Source organism: Hemiscyllium ocellatum, chromosome 5 (genome assembly GCF_020745735.1).
Source record: "Hemiscyllium ocellatum isolate sHemOce1 chromosome 5, sHemOce1.pat.X.cur, whole genome shotgun sequence".
Lineage (NCBI taxonomy): Eukaryota > Metazoa > Chordata > Chondrichthyes > Orectolobiformes > Hemiscylliidae > Hemiscyllium > Hemiscyllium ocellatum.
This window is the reverse complement of record NC_083405.1, coordinates 127420202-127444838: the sequence shown is the minus strand read 5'-3', so window position 1 is coordinate 127444838 and position 24637 is coordinate 127420202. Positions and strand designations below refer to the sequence as shown.

Genomic DNA, 24637 nt, shown 5'->3' with positions numbered 1-24637 from the left:
CATGGAACAGGCACATGAAATGCCCCTTACCTCTGCATTCCTGTAATTCCCAGTGACTCTCTGTGCTACCCTATTTGGCTGCAGCCCTTTGCTCTTCTTCCTTCTCAGAGGTTTGCAGCATGTCTCACTCTTCCTGATGAGACTGAGGTAGCTGGCCAGGCAGTCATTTTACAAGGCAGCTCTTGGTTAATAAAATTAGAAAATAAGATAATAGCATATGGCTAGCAGCATCCTTGGAGGGAGAAAGAGAATTAGCACTTCCGCTCACTGAACTTACATCAGAATATATTGGTATTTGAAAGCATAAATGTCAAAAGGGGAAGGTAGCAGTGGAAAGCAAGAGGGTTATGGCCACATCTTCTGCAGCATTCACTTCATGTGAGAGAGCAGGATGAGAGTTTGAGGTAGAAAAGAAACATAGCAAGAAAGTTCTTTCAGCCCGAATGTTCTTGGTGATGATAGATGCAGTCAGCTCTGTCACAGCTATCCCCATAATCTGCAGCACTGTCTCTTCCAAACAGCTCAGATTATGCAGGCCCCCTTTTAGATTCTGCCTTGCCCGCTCCTGTTACTTGTCCTGCAAGAGAATTTTAGTGATTGTAATGCATTGTGTTTTGGGTGGTGTGCCTGCTTTAATCAGATACTGGAGGTGTATTGGAGCAACGAAAGGTGGATTTCAGACTGGTACATGTGCGAGTGCAGTTGCTGGTGGGTGAATGACGAATAAGCATGGTAAGAGATTAATGTTGTGGTGTGTAGCAGATGTCCTCTAAAGATGCATCCACTGACCTTAACCACCAATGTGACACCATTGAACTTCTTGCAACACTGGTGCCAGCTCATTGAAGACAATCTGAGGCAATTGACTTTATTGGCCCTGGGAAAGATTGCTTCTCTCTCCTTTGGATCTTCTGTACTAATGCTTCTGGCACTGTACGGGAAATCTCAGGAGCCCTCTCTTTCCTGCTGCTCCATTTGGTATATTTATCTCTCTGCAGACAGCCAGCAGCTTCTACACAATACTGTTCCCCTTGTTCCTCTTGCTGCCTAAAATTCTGCTCTCAGACAGACCACTTTGTTTTATCTATTCATTCTTAGAGTACAGGTATGCTGGCAAGGCCAGCATTTTACTGCTTTTGTTTTGTTCCCCTTAAGGAGGTGAAAAAGGGTGTTCTTTGCAATTGGCTATTGTCCAGGTAGTGAATATCATCTCTCAATTCCATTGAGTGAAGAATTTCAGGATTTTGACCTGATAATGATAAAGGAATAGCAAAATATGTTGAAGGTGGAATGGTGCCTGACATAGTGGAGAAGATAGATCTGAAGGCGGTTAATTCTGTTAGCTACCTTTGTTCTTCTCGGTGGTAGATATCATAGATTTGAAAACCTCTGCCAGAGAATCTTTGGTGACCTGCTATAATAGATCCTGCAGAAGGAACATGATACAGTTTTGGTTTGCCAATGGTGGAGAAACTGGTCTTTTATGATTTGGAGATGCCGGTGTTGGACTGGAGTGTACAAAGTTAAAAATCATACAATTGAAAATGTGTTGCTGGTTAAAGCACAGCAGGTCAGGCAGCATCCAAGGAATAGGAAATTCGACGTTTCGGGCATAAGCCCTTCATGATGAAGGGCTTATGCCCGAAACGTCGAATTTCCTATTCCTTGGATGCTGCCTGACCTGCTGTGCTTTAACCAGCAACACATTTTCAACTGTGATCTCCAGCATCTGCAGACCTCATTTTTTACCCAAAAATCATACAATACCAGGTTATAGTCCAACAGGTTTAATTGGAAGCACCAGCTTTCAGAGCGCTGCTCCATCATCGGGGTCTTGAATCACTGCAGTCCACTTCCTGTGGGTTGGCCCACAATGTCGGTAGGGAGGGAATACCAGGATTTTAACCCAATGACCGAAGGAACAGAGGTATATTTCCAAGTTAGGGTAGTGAGTAGCTTGGAGGGGAACTTGCAGGCAGTGGTGTTCCTAAGTACCTGCTGCCGTAGTCTTTCTAAATGGAAATGGTTGTGGATTTGGAAGGTGCTGTCAAAGGATCTTTGGTGAATTTCTGCAGAGCATCTTGTAGTTAGTACACACTGCCGCTACTGAGCACCGGTGGTGGGAGGGGTTCACTGTTTGTAGATGTGGTGCCAATCAAGCGGGTTGCTTTGTCCTGGATGGTGTCAAGCTTCTTGAGTGTTGTTGGAGCTGCACCTATCCAGGCAAGTGGGCAGTATTCCATCATACTCCTGACTTGTGCTTTGTAAATGGTGGATCGACTTTGGGGTGTCAGTAGGTGAATTATTCGCCGCAGTATCCCTAGTCTCTGACCTGCTCTTGTAGCCACTCTGTTTATGTAGTGAGTCCAGTTATGTTTCTGGTCAATGGCAACTCCAAGGATGTTGATAGTGGGGGACTCAGTGATGGTAATACCGTTGAAAGGCAAGGGGCGATCGTTAGACTCTTATTAGTGATGGTCATTGTCTGGCATTTGTGTGGCATGAATGTTACTTGCCACTTGTTGGCACAAGCCTGAACATCAAGGGCAGGTGGTTAGGCTCTGTCCTATTGGGATATGGTTATTGTCTAAAGCAGATATGGTGTGGTTATTACTTGCCACTTAGCCTAAAGTGAGATATTATCCTGTAGATGACTTCATTCCTTGAAGAATTGTGAATGGAATTATATGCTGCATGATTGTTGGGAAACCACTCCAGTTTTGATCTTTTGACAGCGCAAATGTAATTGATGATGGGAGTAGCCAGAAGCATGTTGATAAAGCCGTGATTCAGATGGCTGCTGCAATATTTGACCAATCGTTTCCAAACTAAACTCCAAACTCCGTGATCTAGGTCTCTCCTCCGCCGTCTGCAACTGAATTCTCAACTCTGACCCACAGCCCACAATCAGGAAAGATACACAACAGCACCTCCTCCATGACAATCCTCAACATTGGTGCCCTGCAAGGATGTGTACTCAGCCCCCTACTGTACACTCATGACTGTGTGGCCAAAGTTTGTCCAAACTTTGGACAATCTACATCAATGGTGCTGAGGTGGAGAGGATCAAGAACATCAAGTTTCTAGGAGGGACAATAACCAACAATCTGTCCTGGAACACCCACGTAGATGCAACAGTCAAGAAATGCATTAGAGATGGTTTCCAAGAGCAATATGTCATGAATGAATATGTCATGAAGCCAAACAGGGAAAACAGACTGTCTTGGATCTGGTAATGGGTAATGAGGCAGGTTTAATAAATGACCTCAGAGTAAAAAGTCCCCTAGGAAGTAGTGATCATAACATGATAAAATGTATTACTCATTTCAAGAATAGAAACGTGAGTCAGAAACAACTGTGTTTAACTTAAAGGGAATTACAATGAATTGAGGATAAAATTAGCTAGAGTGAAGTGGGTGGCTAAATGATCAGGAATGACAGTAAACAAGCAGTGGCAGACATTTAAGGAGATTCATGACTGTAAGAGAGGGATAAACCAACATTGACTAACAAAGGAAGTTAGGAGAGTATTAAGTAAAAAGAAAAAGAAAAATCAGTTAAGGAGGCCAAAGTCAGTGATAGCCCCAAAGACTAGGATAAATTCAGAATCCAGCAAAGGAAGACAGAGAAAATAGTCTTCAAGAGCAAATTAGCAAGGAATCTAAAAACTGACAATAAGAGCTTCTTTAAATATATGAAAAAGAAGAGAGAGGTCAAAGTGATCATAACATAGGTTCCTTAGAAAATGTATTTAGGGAGGTGGTTTTGGGGACAAGGTAGTAGCAGAAAAATAGATATTTTTCATCAGTCTTTACAGTGGAAGAGTACTTCAAACATCTCATTAATACTAAAGAATATGGGGAGGAATTAAATACCATAATCATCACAGGGAAGTAGGATGAGACAAACTAACAGGGCTAAAGGCAGGTAAGTCTCCTTGCATTCTAGGAAACTAAAAGAAGTAGCTATAGAGCTAGTGCATGTATTGATTGTAATTTTCCAAAAATCTTTGTTACTGGAGAAGTTCTAGAGGATTAGAAAATTGCTAATGTGACACCCCTATTCAAAAAGGGAGGGAGGCAAAAAGCCGGTAACTACAGACCGATTAGCCTAACATCTATTATTGGAAAAGTATTGTGATCAGTTATGAAGGAAATAATTTCATAACATTTGGAAAATCCTAATCTAATCAAGAGTCAGTGTGACTTTGTGAACAGAAATTTGTGTCTGACCAAGGAAGCCTCAACAAGAGTGGATAGAAGGGAACCAGTAGATACATTGTATTTGGGCTTCCAGAAGATGTCCGACAAGGTGCCTCAGAATAGGTTAAGTCATAAGAAAATAGCCCATGGTGTTAGATGAAGCATAATGGCATGAATAGAAAATTGGCACATGTGCAAAAAATAGCAAGTTGGCATAAGGGTTTCTTTTTCAGGTTGGCGACTTGCGACCAGTGGGGTTCCACAGGGATCAGTGTTGAAACCACAACTGTTTGCAATACAGTACATATTAATGGCTTGGAATGAAGTGAATATATTGGAGCCAAATTTGCAGATGACACAAAAATAGGTGGAAAGGTAGGTTGAGACAGGGTTACCAACAGTTTATGAAATATATTGATAGCTGAAGTAGGTAGACAAAAAGTTGACAAATGAAATATAATGTGGGAAAATGTGAAATTGTTGAAAGGGAGAACAAAAGAGCTGAGTGTTATTTAAATGGAGAAAAATTGCAGATAGCTGCAATACAAACAGACTTGAGGTATCTGTATATAAAAGACAGAAAGCTAGCACAAGCTGCAGCAGATAATCAGGAAGGCTAATGGACTTTTGGCCCTTATTTTAAGGGAGTTGGAGTGTGAAGAATAGCGAAGTCTTACTGCAGCCGTACAAGGTATTGGTGAGACCACATCTAGAGCACTGTGAGCAGTGTTGGTCCCCTAATTTAAGGAAAGATATCATTTCATGAGAACCAGTTCAGGAAAGATTCACTATGATGCTAAGACCATAAGATATAGGAGTAGAATTAGGCCATTTAGCCCATTGAGTCTGCTCCACCATTCCATGTTAAGTTCCTCACCCCATTCTCTGCCTTCTCTCTATAACCCTTGATTCCCTTCCAATCAAGAATCCACCAATCTCTATCTTAAGTACTTTGTCAATGACTTGGCCTCCACAGGCCTCTGTGCCAATGTGTTCCAATGATTCACCGCCCTCTGGCTGAAGAGATTTCTGCTCAACTCAGTTTGAAAGGATAGTCCATTCACTCTGAGGCTGTGCCCTTAGGTCCTAGTCTGCCCTACCAGTGAAAGCATTTTCTCCATATCCATTCTATCCCGGCCTCTCAGTTTTCTATAAGTTTCAATGAGATTCCCCCATCCTTCTAAACTCCCGAGTACAGATCCAAAATCTTAACTGCTCTTCATATGACAAGCCCTTCATCCATGGGATCATTCTTGTAAACCTCATGTAACCACCAGCACCTCCTTCCTTAGATAGTGGGACCAGAACTGCTCACTTTATTCCAAATATGCTCTGACCATAGACTCAGCAATGTATTTCCGCTCTTGTTTTCTAGCCCTGTTTAAATGAATATTAACATTAAATTTGCCATATCTGATCCTAAGGGATTTGACAGAGTAAATGCTGAGAGGATCAGCCATGATCCTATTGAATGACAGAGCAGGCTCAAGGGGCTGAGTAGCTACTCCTATGCCTATTTCTGATGGTCTTATGGTGATTTGGAAAGATTACATTAGGTACCTGCAATGCAATATATTGAATGGTCACTTCTAATGCTTGTTTATTGGAAGGTTTTTGGATTGAATACTTTTTTACTAGCTTTTCTTGTTGTATTGTAATAGCTAATTCATTGTTTTCAGTTCCGCCCTCCTGGCTTGCCAAGGATTTGGGATCCTTTATGCAAAAGCCACTTTCAGTTGCTTGGTGGCATATAATTTGAATATTGCTGAAAAGAGATGAAATGTTGAAAACATTTGACTTGCATTCATCAGGATAAAGGCAAGAATTTCACAATTTAAATGATCACGATAATTTATACTACAGGGGGAAATTGGCCAAAGCATTGCCATGGAAAAAGCAACAGAGGATAGAGGCTTTCAAGAAAGACAAGGCTTGAACGCATTGCTTTTACTTATAAAGAATGGGTCTCTTTGTGTGAATATCTCACTGCTTTTAAGCATAAATGAGCCAACTGATCATCTTGAATTGGTTGTTAGTATGGCTGCTAGTTCACTGGACTAAGTTTTGGGCTTCTGGTGTGCAATTTGTAGAAACTAAAATTGCCTGTACAATTTACCAGTGAATGTTAAAATCTATCTAGTTCATGAGTATCCTTCACAGAAGGGAACCAGCCATCGCCTCTCTGTCTGGTACACACTAGTTGAAGTCCCACACAATGTGGCTGACTCAGGATGTAATTGTCCACTACATAGAAATGGCAAGGCGAGTAAATAATTGGACAGACGGATCCTGGAGAGGTATTCACCTACTTCTCACCGCTTCGCCAATCAAGTTCTGTACGAAGAGATCAACATTTTAGGGACTTTCTTGACCTGGTACAAATTAAGGCTCATAAGTGTCAATTATTGACCATCTAAGAACCTCAACTCACCAACTCCTTGGTCATCTGCCTTCCTGGTGGGAAGCTTTCTGACTGGGAAACCAGAGTGAGCTACTTGTTGAGTTGAGGGTAAGGGAGCCTCGAATTGCCCAAACTGGATACAGTAAAAATATGGAATATGGTGGAGAGAATCACAAGGCAGTAGCCTCTGAAAGTCAACCAATGCCCTTCACTCCGACCCTCAGTACTCTCCCTACAATTGCCACCCCAGGAAAAGAAGATACAGATCACGTACCTTCTTGCTGCTGGGTATGCTAAGGATTAGGTCTCACCCAGTTGTCTTCTGATTGACCAGCAGCTTCTGGTGATAAAGGACACCCCACCCACATTCTAATGTCAGCTCTTGGCTGCATTGTTCACCTCCTCACAACAAGTAAAACATTGAAACAGAAAGAAAACAAAACATTGTAAAGGATTTCTTCTGCCAATACTAATAATCTGGCTAGTGCATTAAGCCACCATCCAGCAGTAACAAACTTCTACTTTTTACCAGTAATTTTACAGGTAGGTCTGTGATAACAACGGGTTAAGACATACTGCTCCTCATTCCTGAAATGACTGCTGGCTAGAACAGCTTACTGTAATACTGGCAGTACCTTCCAGGCAATAGTTTCAGGATAATTTCATATTTCCCATAGGTTTTGTTAAATCTTTCATTAATACCTATTCCAGTTTATTGGACATGATGAAAAAAAAGGAGTCTATGTATCATATATTTCTACAGATTAATCTTAGACCTTCTTGCTAGCAAGATTTACCAGCGAGGGAATAAATCACTTATCAGAGTCTGACAGCCTCACACACTAATCATCCATTTTCCTCCAGGTTGTAGAGTGAGAATATGTGTCACTGAGATCAGACACTGATAAATGCACCATGACTTTTTCTTGCTAATTTGACTTGTGACTTTTGCTGACGAATGAAACTTTCTTTCTTGCAAACCTTGGCTGATTCTTGATGTGATGTTTCATCAATTAGTCTACTTCTCGATTAGACAGGGTTGAAGTAGACAAGCTGTGTGATTTATATAGGGGCGAATGAGTTATTTTTTATTTTAAAAATTGCTTTTCTAACTAATGTTGCATCATCATGCCATTACTATGTCAATCATTGTAGCTTACCAGCTAGTTCTTCCCACTAAATGCTGGTGACCTCAGCTTGTGGTTGATTGAGAAAATAAAACTGAATTAAAATTCAGCCCATCATCTACAAACTCCTTATAGAAACCCATACCCCAGCTCAGCAATTTTTGTCATGACGTAAACATATCTGAAGTAAACTCCTTAGGAATTGGTGGTAGAGTTATATTTTGGTTGGATCTACTTGAGATATGAGCCATAGATTTGTGATATTCAAAATATTGTGTATATGCACTCCCATCGTTGCATAGTGCTGCGTTTTGCAAGCCAAATCTTGCTCTTTGAGAAGCTGAGGCTAATTGATTGTTCTTGCAGTTGCCTAGGGATTGCAAAATCCAATAAGAGCACAATGCTCATGAGGGACAGCAGTTTGTCACACAAAGCAAAGTTGTGTTGTATCAAAAAGGCTGCCTGATTGTTTGCACAACATCGTAGAGACACATGGTCAATGCTTTGATGCTGAAGAGTTGAATGCCTTGTTGCGGGAGGTACTTTGAAAGAGCAGAATTCTGCTTGAGCTTGAAACATGGCCTTGATAGTCATCACTGGAGCATGGAGGGAAGTTAGTCATCAACCAAACCAATTCATTCAGCTATTGTGAGCCTGGCTGCAAGTGAAGTATGTTTCTATCAGTCAAAGGATGAATGTGTCCATCCTCCATTTTTAGATCCTGCAACAATCTCACAGACTTAAATTGGCAAGTACCATATAACGCAAACAAAACAACACTGTATCTCAATATATGTGATAACAATAAATCAATCTTTTCCCTGAGCCAGTTTGACCCGATTATCTTAAAAGGTGTAGGTTGAGAACTAAACATCCAAATTCATGTGGAGCACTTTGCGCTACATGTGTGAGGCTTGTCAATGGAATCAGTTATAAATGCAAATTTGCTCAAGATAGAACACCTGACAGTCTTACAAGCTGATAAATAATTTTCCATGTATCTGACAAGCCTCCTGAATCAAGACTGGACATTTGTCGTTTCTTCTTTAAATAATGAGAAGACTGTTAAACAATGAAGGAGTCATAGCTGATGACTACTATTATTCATTGAATGATACAGCACAGAAAGAGGCCATTTTCTCTATTGGGCTTGTTCAAACTTTGATAAGTATCCATTTAATCCCATTACTGCATGCAGTCTTTTACAAGCACTTAACAAATTCTGTTTTAAGCATTACAATTGAATCTGCTTCAATAGGATGTAAGAGCAGAAGTAGCCCATTCAGCCCATCAAATCTGCTCCACCATTCAATGAGATCATACCTGATTTGATCAACTCCACTTCCCTGCCTCTTTCCCCATAACCCCGATACCCTTACTGATCAAAAATCTATCCACATCAGTTATGAATATACTAAATGAACCAGCCTCAAATAGCCCTCTGCTGAATAGAATTCCACAGATTCCCAACCTCTGGCCTCCTTCAAAGGTCTGTTTCTGTACTGTATGACTCTATGACTCTTAGTAGTCAATACTGGTACAAACATTGTAGTGCATAGTTGGCTCAGAATTAACTGTCATCAAAGCTACAGATTTATCTCTTGATAGCCCACAGGCCTTTAAAACATAGCATTCTGCTCATCCTCGCAGAATTTGTCCAAGGGCACTCAAGAAAATTGAGAATCTTTTGAGGCAATGAATAGGCTGGTAGAAGAAGGCAACTTTTTTTTAATAGCATGTAGCTGGATTTTCCAAAGGCTGTTAACGAGGTGCCACATAGTAATCTACCCCTTAAGGAATAAAGGCTGTAAGAATGGCTAAAGACTTTAGGTTCAATAAATATTTTGGTTGTACACATGGGGATACAGTCATTTATTTAAGAAAACTGGTTGGTCTGTTGACAATTCAAATGTTACTTTGATTTTCTCTTTTAGATTAAAAATTTGTCAAACACAAAGAATGAAAATCTTGTTAACAACATTCAAAGCAATCGCAACTATTTTTAAAAGTTAAAAATGCAAATTTTCTGAGTGAGCGCAGTGTCAGATTCCCCCTGTCTTCCTGACATACACTGAGCTGGAAGGGAGGGAGCAGTGTCTGAAAGTCATAGAGTCATAAAGATGTACAGCACAGAAACAGATCATTTGGTCTAAGTCATCCATGCCAACCAGATATCCTAAATTAAGTTAGTCCCATTTGCCAGCATTTGGGCCATATCCCTTGAAACCCTTCCTATTCATGAGTCCATCCAGATGCCTTTTAAATATTTTATTTGTATCAGTCTCCACCACTTCTCTGGCAGCTCATTCCTTACACACACCACCCTTTGCCCCTTAGCTCCTTTTTACATCTTTACCCTCTCCCTAAACCTGTGCCCTCTAGATCTGGATTCCCCCACCCCAGGGAAAAGACCTGGTCTATTTACCCTATCCATGCCCCTCATAATTTTATAAACCTCTATAAAGGTCTTCCCTCAGTCTCCAATGCTCCAGGGAAAACAACCCCAGCCTATTTAACTTCTCCCTATCGGTCAAACCCTCCTATACTGGCAACATCCTTGTAAATCTTTTCTGAACCTTTTCAAATTTCACAACATCCTTCCTATAGGAGGAAGAGCAGAATTGCACACAATATTTCAAAAGTGGCCGAATCAATGTCCTGTACAGCCGCAACGTAACCTCCCAACTCCTGTACTCAATACCTGACCAATAAAGGGAAGCATACCAAATGCCGCCTTCACTATCCTATCTACTTGAGATTCCACTTTCAAGGAACTATGAAGCTGAACTGCAAGGTCTCTTTGTTCAGCAACACTTACCATTAAATGTATAAGCCGTGCCCTGATTTGCCTTTCCAAATTTATCTAAATTAAACTCCATCTGCCAACCCTTGGTCCATTGGCCCATCTGATCAAGATCCTGCTGAACTCTGAGGTAACCTTTTTTGCTGTCCACTAAACCTCCAATTTTGGTGTCATCTGCAACTATACTTAATAACTATACCTCCTATGTTCACAACCAAATCGTTCATACAAATGGTGAAAAGCAGTGGACCCAGCAACGATTCTTGTGGCCCATTGCTGGTCACAGGCCTCCAGTCTGAAAAATTGTCCACCACCACCTCAGTCCACCACCACCCTCTGTCTTCTACTCTTGAGCCAGTTCTGATCCAAATGGCTAGTTCTCCTTGTATTCCATATGATCTAACCTTGCCACTCAGTCTCCCATGGGGAACCTTGTCAAATGCCTTACTGAAGTCTATATAGGCCACGTCCACCACTCTGGGCTCATCAATCCTCTCTGTTACTTCTTCTAAAAACTCAATCAAGTTTATGAGACATGATTTCCCTTGCATAAAACCATGTTGACTATCCCTAATCAGTCCTTGCCTTTCCAAATATATATACATCCTGTCCATCAGGATTCCCTCCATCAACTTGCCCACCACCGATGTCAGGCTCACTGGTCTATAGTTCCCTGGCTTATCCTTACCACTCTTCTTAAATAGTGGCACCACATTAGCCAACGTCCAGTCTTCTGGCACCTCACCTGTAACTATCAATGATCCAAGTATTCAGCAAGGGGCACAGCAATCACTTCCTTAGCTTCCCACAAGAATTCTAGGGTACACCTGATCAGGTCATGGGGATTTATCCACCTTTATGCGTTTCAAGACATCCAGCACCTCCTCTTCTGTAATATGGACATTTTTCAAGATGTCACCAACTATTTCCCTATGTTCTATATCTTCCATGTCCTTCTTCACAGTATGAGGAACCTCGATTATCTGGCATTTGATTATCTGAATATCAGATTATCCGGCAAGATCGCAAGGTCCCAGTGCTCAGCTAAATTATGTTATCTGTCATTTGATTATCCAGAATTCGTTTAACCAAATAAAATACTCCCCGCCCGTGTCCTTCGAATAATCAAAGCTTCTCTGTAAAAGTCGAAGCAAAGTATAGCATCTCCCCCATCTCCTGCGGTTCCACACAGTCTACCTTACTGATCTTTGAAAGATTCTATTTTGTCCCTAGTTAACCTTTTGTCCTTAGTGTATTTATAAAATCCCTTTGGATTCTCCTTACCCCGATTTGCCAAAGCTATCTCATGTCCCCTTTTTGCCCTCCTGATTTCCATCTTAAGTATATTCTGACTGCCTTTATACTCTTCTGCTCGATTTCTGCTGTCCATACCTGATACATGCTTCCTTCTTTTTCTCGACCAAAACCTTAACTTCTCTCATCATCCAGCATACCTATACCTACCTGTCTTGCCTTTCACCCTAACAGGAACATACTGTCTCTGGACTCTCTTTATCTTATTTTTGAAGGGTTCACATTTTTCATCTGTCCTATTACCTTCAAACATCCGCCTCCAATCAACTTTTGAAAGTTCTTGCCTATTATTGTCAAAATTGGCCTTCCTCCAATTTAGAACTTTAACCTTTTCCATCATTATTTTAAAAGTGATAGAATTATGGTCGCTGGCCCCAAAGTGCTCCCTCACTGACACTTCAGTCACTTGCCCTGCCTTATTTCTCAAGAGCAGGTCAAGTTTTGCACCTTCTCTAGTAGGTACATCCACATACTGAAGCAGAAAATTTTCTTGTACACACTTAACAAATTCCTCTCCATCTAAACCCTTAACGCAATGGCAGTCCCAGTCTATGTTTGGAAAATTAAAATCCCCTACAATTACTACCCTATTGTTCTGACACATAACTGAGATATCCTTAAAAATTTGTTTCTCAATTTCCGGCTAACTATTTGGGGGGGGGGGGGCGTCTATAATACAACCCAAATAAGATTTCTTATTTCACAGCTCTTTCCAAATAACTTACCTGGACTTATTCCCAGGAATATCCTCCCTAAGTACAGTCATAATGTTGTCCCTTATCTAAAATGCTACTTCCCCTCCTCACTTGCTCCCCTTTCTATCCTTCCTAAACCATTTATATCCTGAAACATCAAGCTGCCAGTCCTGTCCATTCCTGAGCCACGTGTCTAAAATTGCTATGATATCCCAGTCCAATGTTCCTAACCATGCCCTGAGTTCATCTGCCTTCCCTGTTAGGTCTCTTGCATTGAAGTAAATGCAGTTTAATTTACCACATTCTCTGCTTTGTCCTGCCTGCCCAGACTGTTTGACTTGATGCTTTTCCCAGCTGTACCAGTCGCAGATTGATAACTTTCCTCAGTATCTCCCTGGGCACCCCCCTCTCCCCACTTACTAGTTTAAATCCTCCCAAGCAGCTCCAACAAATCTCCCTGCCAGTATTTTAGTCCCCTTCCAATTTAGGTGCAATCCATCCTTATACTCCCAACCACCTCCTCTAACCTTACTAAAGAGTCTGTAAACTCGGTAAGTTTTCAGGTTTCTCTTTTTTATTCTTCTCTTCCTTCATTTAGTTCTGTGCGGGCTTTCAGAGTAGCGGGATATGGATGTTAGGGCAGTTGCATGTTCCTCCTGCAGAATGTGTCAGGTGAGAGACACTTCATGTGTCTCTGTCGACAACACCTGTGGGAAGTGCACCCAATTCCAGCTCCTCGAGTTAGGGAACTGAGCTGGAGCTGGATGAACTACAGATCATCCGGGAGGCTGAGTGGGAAATTGGGAGGATGTCCAGGGAGGTGGTCACTCCCCAGACACAGGATAAGGACAGCTGGGTTACTGTCAGGGGGAGGAAAGGGAACTGACGGTCAGAGCAGGGATCCCCTGTGGCCGTTCCCCTCAGCAATAAGCATACCGTTTTGGATACTGCTGGTGGGAACTGCCTACCAGGGGAAAGCCATAGTTGTCAGGTCTCTGGCACTGAACCTGGCACTGTGGCTCAGAAGAGAAGAGGGGCAAATAGAAAAGCGCTAGTGGTAGGGGACTCAATAGTTAGACGGATTGACAGGAGATTTTGTGGTCAGGAACGGGACACCCGGAAGGTATGTTGCTTCCCCAGTGCCAGGGTCCGGGATGTCGTCGATCGGGTTTACAATATTCTGAAGGGGGAGGGTGAGCAGCCAGTAATCGTGGTACATATTGGCACCAATGATATAGCAGGAAAGGGATAGAGGATCTGAAAAGTGACTACAGAAAGTTAGGTTGGAAGCTGAAGAGCAGGACGAGTAGAGTAGTGATCTCAGGTTTGCTACTGGTGCCACGGGATAGTAAGATGAGGAACAGTCAGCAAATGCAGCTTAACACATGGCTGCGAGGCTGGTGCAGGAGGGAGGGCTTCAGATACCTAGACCACTGGGATACGTTCTGGGGAAGTGGGACTTATACATGAAGGATGGGTTGCACCTGAACTGGAGGGGCTCAAATGTCCTGGGTGGGAGATTTGCTCATGTGATGTGACATGTGAGTTTAAACTGGCAGGGGGTGAGAATCAGAGCCACATGTCTGAGAGGAGGTCAGTTGCAGATGGAGCAGTGACAGGATGTATTGAATCTATCGGGAAGGTTTATCATGCGATGAAACAAAGGGATGGGTTAAAGTATATCTGCTTTAATGCAAAGCTAAAAATCACAACACCAGGTTATAGTCCAACAGGTTTAATTGGAAGCACTAGCTTTCAGAGCGTTGCTCCTTCATCAGGTGGTTCAATGCATGGAGTGTCTGAAATAAGAATGACAAACTGAGAGCATGGATCAGTACTCGGGGCTACGATTAGATTAGATTAGATTACTTACAGTGTGGAAACAAGTCCTTCGGCCCAACAGGTCCACACCGACCCACCGAAGCGCAATCCACCCAGACCCATTCCCCTACATTTACCCCTTCACCTAACACTACAGGCAATTTAGCATGGCCAATTCACCTAACCTGCACATTTTTGGACTGTGGGAGGAAACCAGAGCACCCAGAGGAAACCCACACAGAGACTGGGAGAATGTGCAAACTCCACATAGAGTCACCTGAGGTGGGAAATGAACCCGGGTCCCTGGCGCTGTGAGGCAGCAGTGCTAACCACTGTGCCACCCACAACAATGTTGTGGTCATAACGGAGATGTGAGTTTCACAGGGGCAGAAATGGTTGCTTGATGTTCCAGGGTTTAGAATGTTTAAAAAGAACAAGGAGGGTGGAAAAAGAGGAAGGGTGTAGCATTGCTACAGAAACGAAGGTTGTTGAAGAAGGTTTGTCTACAGAGTCAGTATGGGTGGAAGTTAAGAACAGCAAGGGAACAGCCACCGCATTGGGGGTTTCCTACTGACCATCTAATAGCAGTAGAGAGAGTGAAGATCTTATGGGCGGGCAGATTCTGGAAAAATGCACAAGTAACAGGGTTGTTGTTATGGGTGATTTCAACTTACCCAATATCGAGTGGAACCTCCTGAGTGCAGATGGTTGGGATGGAGCTGTTTTTGTCAGGTGTGTTCAGGAGGGTTTCCTTACTCAGTATGTTGACAGACCGATGAGGGGAGAGGCCATTTTGGATTTGGTGCTTTACAACGAACCAGGACAGGTGTCAGATCTCGCGGTGGGAGAGCACTTTGGTGAAAGTGATCACAACTGCCTCACATTAAGCATAGCCTTGGAGAGTGAAAGGAGCAGTTACTGAGGGAAGATATTTAATTGGGGAATAGGAAATTATGACGCTATCAGACAGGAGTTGGGAAGTACAGACTGGGAACAATTGTTCCACAGAAAGGGCACAGCAGACATGTGGAGACTATTTAATAAGCAGTTGTTCCAAGTGATGCATGAATTTGTTCCTCTGAGACAGGTAAGAAGGGGTAACTTCTAGTCAAAAGGAAGAAGGCAGCTTACGTAACGTGGAGGAAGCAAGGATCTAGCACAGATTTAGAGGATTACAGGCTTGCTAGAAAGGAGCTCAGAAATGGACTGAGGAGAGCCAAGAAGGGGCACGAGAAAGGCTTGGCAAGAAGGATTAGGGAGAACCCAAAGGCATTTTACTCATACGTGAGGAACAAGAGAATGATCAGGGAGAAGGTAGGGCCGATCACGGATAACAGAGGGAACTTGTGCGTGGAGTCTGAGCAGTTAGGGGAAGCCCTAAATGAGTTTTTTGCTTCGGCTTTCACCAAGGAAAGGGACCTTGTTGTGAATCAAAACTTAGAGGAGCTGGGATACAGTCTTGACCAGATCAAGATTGATGAAGCTGATGTGCTAGAAATTTTGGGAAACATTAAGATTGATATGTCCCCAGGGCCAGACTGGATTTATCCTAGTTTGCTCCGGAAAGCGAGAAAGGAGGTTGCTAAGCTGCTGGCGAGGATATTTGCCTCCATACTCTCAATGGGAGTCGTACCGGAGGATTGGAAGGAGGCGAATGTTGTTCCTCTTTTCAAGAATGGTAAGAGGGAAATCCCTGGCAATTACAGACCAGTCATTCTCACATCTGTGGTCAGCAAAGTTTTGGAAAGAATTATGAGGGATAGGATTTATAACTATTTGGCAAAGCATAATGTGATTAAAGGCAGTCAACATGGTTTTGTGAGGGGCAGGTCATGCCTCACAAATCTTATTGAGTTCTTTGAGGAGGTGTTAAGACAGGTCAACAACGGTCAAGCAGTGGATGTGGTGTATGTGGACTTCAGCAAGGCATTTGATAAGGTTCCCCACGGTAGTCTCATTCATAAAGTCAGGAAATGTGGGATACAGGGAGATTTGGCCATTTGGATTCAGGATTGGCTGGCTGGCAGAAGTCAGAAAGTGGTTATAGATGGAATGTATTCTTCCTGGAGGTCAGTGTTGAGTGGGGTCCCGCAGGGCTCTGTTCTTGGGCCTCTGCTCTTTGTAGTTTTTATAAATGACTTGGATGAGGAGGTTGAAGGGTGGGTTAGTGCAGATGACCAAAAGGTTGGAGGTGTTGTCGATAGTATAGGGTGCTACTGCAGGCTGCGGCGCGACATAGACAGGATGCAGAGCTGGGCTGAGAAATGGCAGATGGAGTTCAACCTGGATAAATGTGAAGTGATGCATTTTGGAAGGTTGAACTCGAATGCTGAATATAGTATTAAAGACAGGAATTTTGGCAATGTGGAGGAACAAAGGGATCTGGGTGTGGAAGTACATAGATCCCTCAAAGTTGCCACCCAAGTGGATAGGGTTCTTAAGAAAGCATGTGGTGTTTTGGCTTTCATTAACAGGAAGATCGAGTTTAAGAGCTGCAAGGTTTTGCTGCAGCTCTACAAGTCCCTGGTGAGACCACACTTAGAATAATGTGTCCGGTTCTGGTCGCCCTGCTATAGGAAAGATAGAGGCTTTGGAGAGAAGGTTTGCAAAGAAGGTTTACCAGGATGCTGCCTGGACGGAAGGGGCGGGGAGGGGGGGAGGTGCGGTGGTGGGGGGCTTGCGTTATGAAGAAAGGTTGAATAAGCTCAGACTTTTCTCTCTGGAGAGAAGGAGGACGCGAGGAGACTGATCGAAGTGTACAAAATAATGAGTGGAACAGATAGAGCCCATAGCCAGAGACTTTCCCCCAGGATTGACTGGTATGAGGAGTCATAGTTTGAAAATATTAGGAGGAAGGTATAAAGGAGACGTCAGAGGTAGGTTCTTTACGCAGAGAGTTGTGAATGCATGGAATGCGTTGCCAGTGTGGTGGTGGAAGCAGAGTCATTAGGGACATTTAAGTGACTGCTGGACATGCACATGGATAGCAGCGATTTGAGGGGTGCGTAGGTTGTTACTATATTTTACATTAGGATTAAACCTTGGCCCAACATCATGGGTCAAAGGGCTTGTTCTGTGCTGTACTTTTCTATGTTCTATGTTCTATACTAGTCACTTCTACCCCAGAAGAGATTCCAATGATCCAACAAAGGGAATCCTTCTCCCCTGCACCAGCTCCTCAGCCATGTATTAATCTCCTCTATCCTCCTATTCCTACCCTCACTAGCTTGTAGCACCAGGAGTAATCCAGATATTACTACCCTCAAGGATCGCCTTTTTAAATTCCTGCCTAACTTTCTATGTTTTCCCTTCAGAATCTCATCCTTTTCCTGTCCTATGTCATTAGTTTCAGTGTGTATAATGGCCTCCTGCTGAGTCCACTCCACTTTGATATTCTGCACTCTGTCCGAGATATCCTTGATCCTGGCACCAGAGAGGCAACACTCCATTCTGATTTCTCGCTGTTGGCTGCAGAAACGTCTGTCTGTGCCTCTGACTTGAAAATCCCCTAACACAGTCAATGGCTTGGATCCTGATGTACCCTTTGTTACATTAGAGCCAGTTTTGGTACCAGAAACTTGGTTGTTCGTGCTGCATTCCCCTGAGAGTCCATCACCCCCTACCTTTGCCAAAACAGCATACTTGTTTGAAATGGGGATAGCACAGGAGAGTCCTGCACTACTTGCCTCTCTCTCCTACCTTTTCTGGTGATATCTATGTTTTTTCTCCCTTCCTATAACTGCCATCCATCACAGCCCCTAGCTCCTGTAAATGTACTGTATGCAATTATAAATTTTTTGTGAAAGGAGATTTGACTGGAATAATCCCAGGGGCAATAAATGGATTTGAATCCTCTATCTGCTATGATTTTTTTTAAAAACAGATATCTTTTACACCCTCTGTACCTGACAATAAACTGCTGTTGAGAAAAAAAAACTGTTTTAACATCAAAATTTCTTTCACTGAAAAATCCAGAAAAGATGCATAACTGTAAGTCAGAATCCGAAATTCTTCTTTCTAGAAGGCTGTAAATTCTGGATCAATTGAAAGTATCAGGAATAAGGCTGAATTTTTTGTGTTTAAAGTTATTAAAGAGTATGGAGCAAATGTAGGTAAGTGTTCAGCTCAGCCAGGATCATATTAAATGCTGGAACAAGCTTGAGGTGCTGAACAGTCTCCTCTTGTTCGAATGAATGGGAGAATCAGATTCAGTGACTTAGTACCTTTGATTAACATGGGTTAGAGGACAGTGTCTCTCAAGTTAAGAAAACTGCTTTATATTGCCTTTAATCCCATGCAAATGCTGGATTCTATGTCTGTCCTCTGCAAGGTGGTCCCACTGCTGCTGGCAACAAAAAAAAAAGATCCACATATTTGGTGTAACATTGCACGAAAGCAATAGGAAAGCAATGTAGCTCTGTCACATAATTCTAGATATAATTGTCAACAGCAAAAAGCTATTGTCACACCTTTTCTTAAATGAACTTATTAGTATATTTTAATCACTGTGAATTCAGTCACTGAATCAAAATCCAGCTGGTAGCAGCTTTTAATTGACTTCCCTTGCTAAAGCTGTAGCTTATACTTCTACCTGCACATGTGACAATTTACATAATAAACTGTTAGTGGATTTCAAGTGTGAGTTGGCAGTGATGATGCATAGTCCTCCAGGGAATTTATTGAGGCGGTTCTGCCGTTGTTATTCCATAATCAAAATAAAGTTCACACCCATAGAACATGCTCACCAAAGCAGGCACCTTCTGTGATCCTCATGCACAATTACTCAAATACATCTGTACATAGCTGAAATTATGCTAACTGTCTATAAACCATAAATCATATGAGGGGCGGTTGAGGACTCTGGGTCCGTACACAGTGGAAGGCAACGCCTCAGAGTGAAGGGATGATTCTTTAGAACTGAGATGAGGAGGAATTTCTTCAGCCAGAGGGCGTTGACTCTGTGGAACTCATTGCCGCAGAGAGCTGTGGAGGCCAAATCATTAAGCGTTACTTAAGACAGAGATAGAGTTATAGAGTCATAGAGATGTACAGCATAGAAACAGATAGAACATAGAACATTACAGTGCAGTACAGGCCCTTCGGCCCTCAATGTTGCACGGGCCTGTGGAACTAACCTGAAGCATATCTATCCTACACAATTCCATTTTCATCCAATGACCATTTAAATGCCTTAAAGTTAGTGAGTCTACTACTGTTGCAGGTAGGGCTTTCCACACTTTTACTACTCTCTGATTAAAGAAACCACCTCTGACATCTGTCCTATGTCTGACACCCCTCAATTTAAAGCTATGTCACCTCGAATTATGGTCACTATTACCAAAGTGCTCACCTACCTCCAACTCTAACACCTGGCCGGGTTCATTACCAAATCCAATATGGCTTTGCCTGTTGTTGGCCTATCAACATACTGTGTCAGGAATCCTCCTGCACACATTGGACAAAAACAAGATGCTTCAGTCCAACCTGTCCATGCTGACCAGATATCCTAAAATAATCTAGTCCCATTTGCCAGCACTTGGCCCATATCCCTCTAAATCCTTTTTATTCAGGTGCCCATCCAGATGCCTTTTAATTGTTGTAAATGTACCGACCTCCACCACTTCCTCTGGCAGCTCATCCATCCACACACCACACTCTACATGAAAAAATTGCCCCACACATGCTTTCTAAACTCTTCCCCCCTCACCCTAAACCTATGTCCTCTAATTCTGGTCTTCCCCACCCCAGGGAAAAGATCTTGTCCATTTAGCCTATCCATGGCCCTCATGATTTTGTAAATTTCTGTAAGGTCACCCTCAGCCTACGACACTCCAGGGAAAACAGCTCCAGCTTAGACATAAACATAAAACAGTATAGCACAGTGCAGGCCCTTCGGCCCACAATGTTGTGCTGAGCATTTATCTTAATCTAAGATCAACTTAACCTACACATCCTATACCTCTGCCTGACCTGCTGTGCTTTTCCTGCACTACACTCTCGACTCTGAAATCCAGTATATGTAGTCCTCACTTTCTCCTAACCTATTGCCATCCATTTGTTTGTCAACAGTCGTTTAAATGTCCGTAGTTTCTCTGCCTCTAGTACCACCACTGGCAGTGCATTCCACGCACCCACCACTCTCTGCATAATGAACCTAGCTCTGACATCTCCCCAATACCTCCCTCCAATCATCTTAAAATTATGACCCCTCATGACAGCCATTTCTGCCCTGGAGAAAAGTCTTTGGCTAACTACTCTATCTATGCCTCTCATTACCTTGTACACCTCAATCTTTCCTAGCTACCCTGTAATCCTCTAAAGCTGTGCCAGATCTTTGCTTCCTCAACCTTAGGTAAGCTTCATACTTCCTTTTGACAAGAACCTCCTCTGCTCTTTTCATCCAAGGCTCCTTCACCTTACCATTCCTTGCCTGTCTCAGAGACACAAAGTTATCTGCACTGAGGAGGTTCCAGTCAATATTGAGGAAGTTGAAGTCACTCATAACAACAACTCTGTTACATCTGCTCCTTTCCAAGATCTGCTGTCCAATTCGTTCTTCCATCTCTCTACTGCTATTGGGGGATCTATAGAAAACACCCAATAAAGTGACTACTCCTTTCCTGTTACTGATTTCCACCGTACTGATTCAGTAGACAAACCCTTGTCAACAACCCCCTTTTCTGCAGCTGTGATCCACTCTGTAATTAACAATGCTACTCCCCCTTCTCTTTTACCCCCCTCCCTGTTCGTTTTACAAGATCTAACCCTTGGAACATCCAGCAACCATTCCTGCCCTTGTGAAAGCCATGTCTCTGTTATGGCTACAGCATTGTAGTTCCAGGTACTGATCCATGCTCACTCTTATTCCTGACACTCCTTGCATTGAAACAGACACACTTTAAGCCAAACCTTTGCCCTATCCACTGTGTATCTTCCTGACAGACTCTCTATATTCTATATCTGCCCCTTCAACAACTATCCTCTCCACTGATCTGTAGCTCTGGTTCCCATCCCTTGCTAAACGAGTTGAAACCCTCCTGAAGTGCTTTAGTAAATCTCCCGCCCAGGACATTGGGGTACCTTCTGGGGAAAGTGGAACCTGTACATGAAGGGACACCAATGATCTACGTATCTGAAGCCCTCCCTCTTGCACCTACCCTTTAGCCACGGGTTTAGCTGCACTCGCTCCCTGTTCCTCACCTCATTAGCACACGGCACGGGTACTAATCCTGAGATTATTACTCTGCTCATCCTGCTTTTTAGCCTGCAACCTAACTCTCTGAAATCACTTTTTAGATCCTTATCCCTTTTCCTGGCTATGTCATAGGTGCCAATGTGCATCACAACTTCTGACTGCCTAACCTCTCCCTTCAGAATCTTGTGGACTCGCTCAGAGACAAACCGGACCCTGGCACCTGAGAAACAACATACCTTCCAGGAGACCCATTCGCAACCACAGAATCTCCTGTCCGTTCCTCTATCAATTGAGTCTCCTACCAATTCTCCCCCTTTCCCTTCTGAGCCACAGAGCCAGGCTCAGTGCCAGAGAGCTGGCCACTCTGGCTTTCCCCTGGTAGATCATTCCCCCAACATTATCCAAAACGGTATACTTATTATTGAGGGGAGCAGCCACAGGGGAGCCCTGCACTGTTTGCCTGTTCCCTTTCTGTCTTCTGACTGTAATCCATCTACCTTTTTCCTGTACCTGAGGTGAGACTACCTCCCTGTAACTCCTCTCTATTATCCCCTCAGCCTCCCGAATGATCCGAAGTTCATCTAGCTCCAGTTCCTAACGTAGTTTTCGAGGAGCTGGAATTGGGTGCACTTCCTACAGATGAAGAGTGGGGACACTAGTGGTGACCCCTTACCTCTCACATTCTACAGGAGGACCATGCAACTGTCCTAACATCCATTCCCACAGTTCTGAGTTCCCAATGAGACCTTACCAATCCAGCACACAGAGGATGAGTGGGAGACACTACCAAAGTAGTGATCCGGGTAAAGTAACCCGCCCGAATACGTTACCTCACTTCCTCAGCAGTCCTGTGTCCGCTCCTGCTCAGCGTGTGCTCTGCCTATTCACGAGATAAGTTATTAAAGGATTAATTTACCTTCCTGGCAGCCCCCCCGGTCCTCGCTGTCACCACTCCTGCTGCTACTTAATCAACTTCTCTCTATAGCTCAAACTGTCCAACCATGGCAATATCCTTGTAAATCCTTTCTGAACCCTTTCGAGTTTCAGAATGTCCTTCTGACAGGAGGGAGACTAGAACTGCACACAATATTGCAAAAGTGGCTTAACCAATGTTCTGTACAGTTGCAACATGACCTCCCAACTCCTATACTTGATGCTCTGATCAATAAAGGAAAGCATACCAAACACCTTCTTCACTATCCTACCTACCTGCAACTCTACTTTCAAGGAACAATGAACCTGCACTCCAAGGTCTCTTTGTTCAGCAACACTCCCCAGTGTGTAAATCCTGTCCTAATTTGCCTTTCCAAACTACAGCACCTCTTATTTATCTAAATAGGTTCTTGATTAGTGAGGGGATCAGTGCTTATGTGGAGAAGACAGGTATCACCCATAATTGAATGGTGGAGCAGACGCGATGGGCCAAATGGCCTGACTCTGTTCCTGTGTATTGTGGTCTAAACCCACGTAAAGCTTAAATATACTGGAATGTCCACAAACAATGTATTCCTATTTTGTAATAGTCTTTAGATTGCTTTGATATTAGCAGTAAAACCATCATAGTCTCAGAGAACCATGGCACTTGCTCCATCAGAGAGAGATGACTGGTGCTGAGTTTAACCTGAGAGTCACCATGCCTCAGGTGAGGGACCTTCATGGTGACCTCAGCTGGTCATCACTCTGCATCCCACACTCTGTGTGGAGTACTGATTGTATTCCAATCTCATATGAACTTCGGCTTCATTGTGTGAAGCTTTTGATATCTGGTACCAAACGAATAGTGCCACTAAACTAAAGTCAAAATTCTGCATATGCTGGAAGATTTCAAAAAAGAATCATACTGGACTTCAAACATGAACTCTGCTTCCCTCTTCACAGATATGGCCAGACCTGCTGAGCTTCCCCAGTTTTTATTTCAAATAATGCTGCTCTCATTTTTATGTTACGGGGATAGCAATGTGAAACATGTACAGCTTCACGCATACAGAGTTTTTTTTTCCCTTTTAATGTCTTTGGTTGTTTCTGTTCTAGGTATATGGACCAATGCTAGCGCGATATTTGGAACTGGAAAAGTTGGTGCGGAGTGACTGCTGATCAATGGAAAACATTGATATGAACCCTAGAATTTTGTGCCATCAAGGGAGGCTATTCAGCCTGTGATACCTGAGCTGGCTCTTTGAAATAGCTGTTTAATTTAGGACCATACCACAGCTTAATCGTGAAATTATTCTTTGTCAAAATCCATTTGCCTTTTAAAGGTTGCAATGACATTTGATTCACCATCCTTTTAGGTACTGTGTTCTCGATCTTAATAGTCTTCTGTGGGAAGGTATGTCTCCTAGATTTTCCCTTCAATGTATTTACCTTAATTCCAGGACCTTTAGTTGCTGCTTTAATTGTTGTCTGAGATTACAGATTCTATATTTCTTTCTCTACCAAAATTCCTGCATTTCTGATTTTAACAATTAGGTCTCCCTTAACATTTTCTGCTCAAAGGGGAATTATAGTAGTTTGTCCTGTCTCTCGATGGAACCCTCACTCCTGTCTGGTATCTTCCAGCTGAACGTCCTCATCTACAGGGCTTATAAATTCTACCTCAGTTGTGGTGGGCAGAATTGTACACGATTCTCCAACTGAAGCCTGAGACAGAAATTGGTAAAGATTGGAATGACTCACTTATTTTTATAATCAGTGCTCCTTTTGACAAAGTCTAGAATCCCAGACACTTTTTAACCACAGGTATCAACACCTTTAGATCTGATTTATGCATCCCTAGATCCCTCCGTTTCCACACCTTCTTCAAAATAGTACCATTAAGATTATACATCATTTCCTGTTTCTTATGCAGTGCTTGGTACTTAATAGACAGTTCGTCTACCCCCTCCTGAAATCTGTTGCTACATGGCACACGATGTACCATATTGTCAAGTTTTGTATCATCTGCAAACTTTGAAATCAGGTTTCTTATACACAGATTTAGATCGTTTTGCTATAACAAATTGATTCACAGAACACTTTAATCATTCATAAAGAATCCAACTCAAACATTTTCAGACCATAAAGTCAATTTCTGCAAATG

The 24637-nt window shown here is 42.8% G+C and overlaps 1 protein-coding gene across 1 annotated transcript in view; it reads left to right on the top strand.

The window, feature by feature from the left end:
• The window catches only part of xylb (xylulokinase homolog (H. influenzae)), a 284901-nt gene extending 261102 nt beyond the window's left edge, over positions 1 to 23799 (top strand). Inside the window, exon 19 of the mRNA XM_060825642.1 lies at positions 23590 to 23799. Within this exon, the coding sequence (XP_060681625.1) occupies positions 23590 to 23652 (63 nt within the window). The 3' untranslated portion in view covers positions 23653 to 23799. The remainder of the gene's footprint in view (positions 1 to 23589) is intronic.
• The last annotated feature ends 838 nt before the right edge of the window (positions 23800 to 24637 follow it).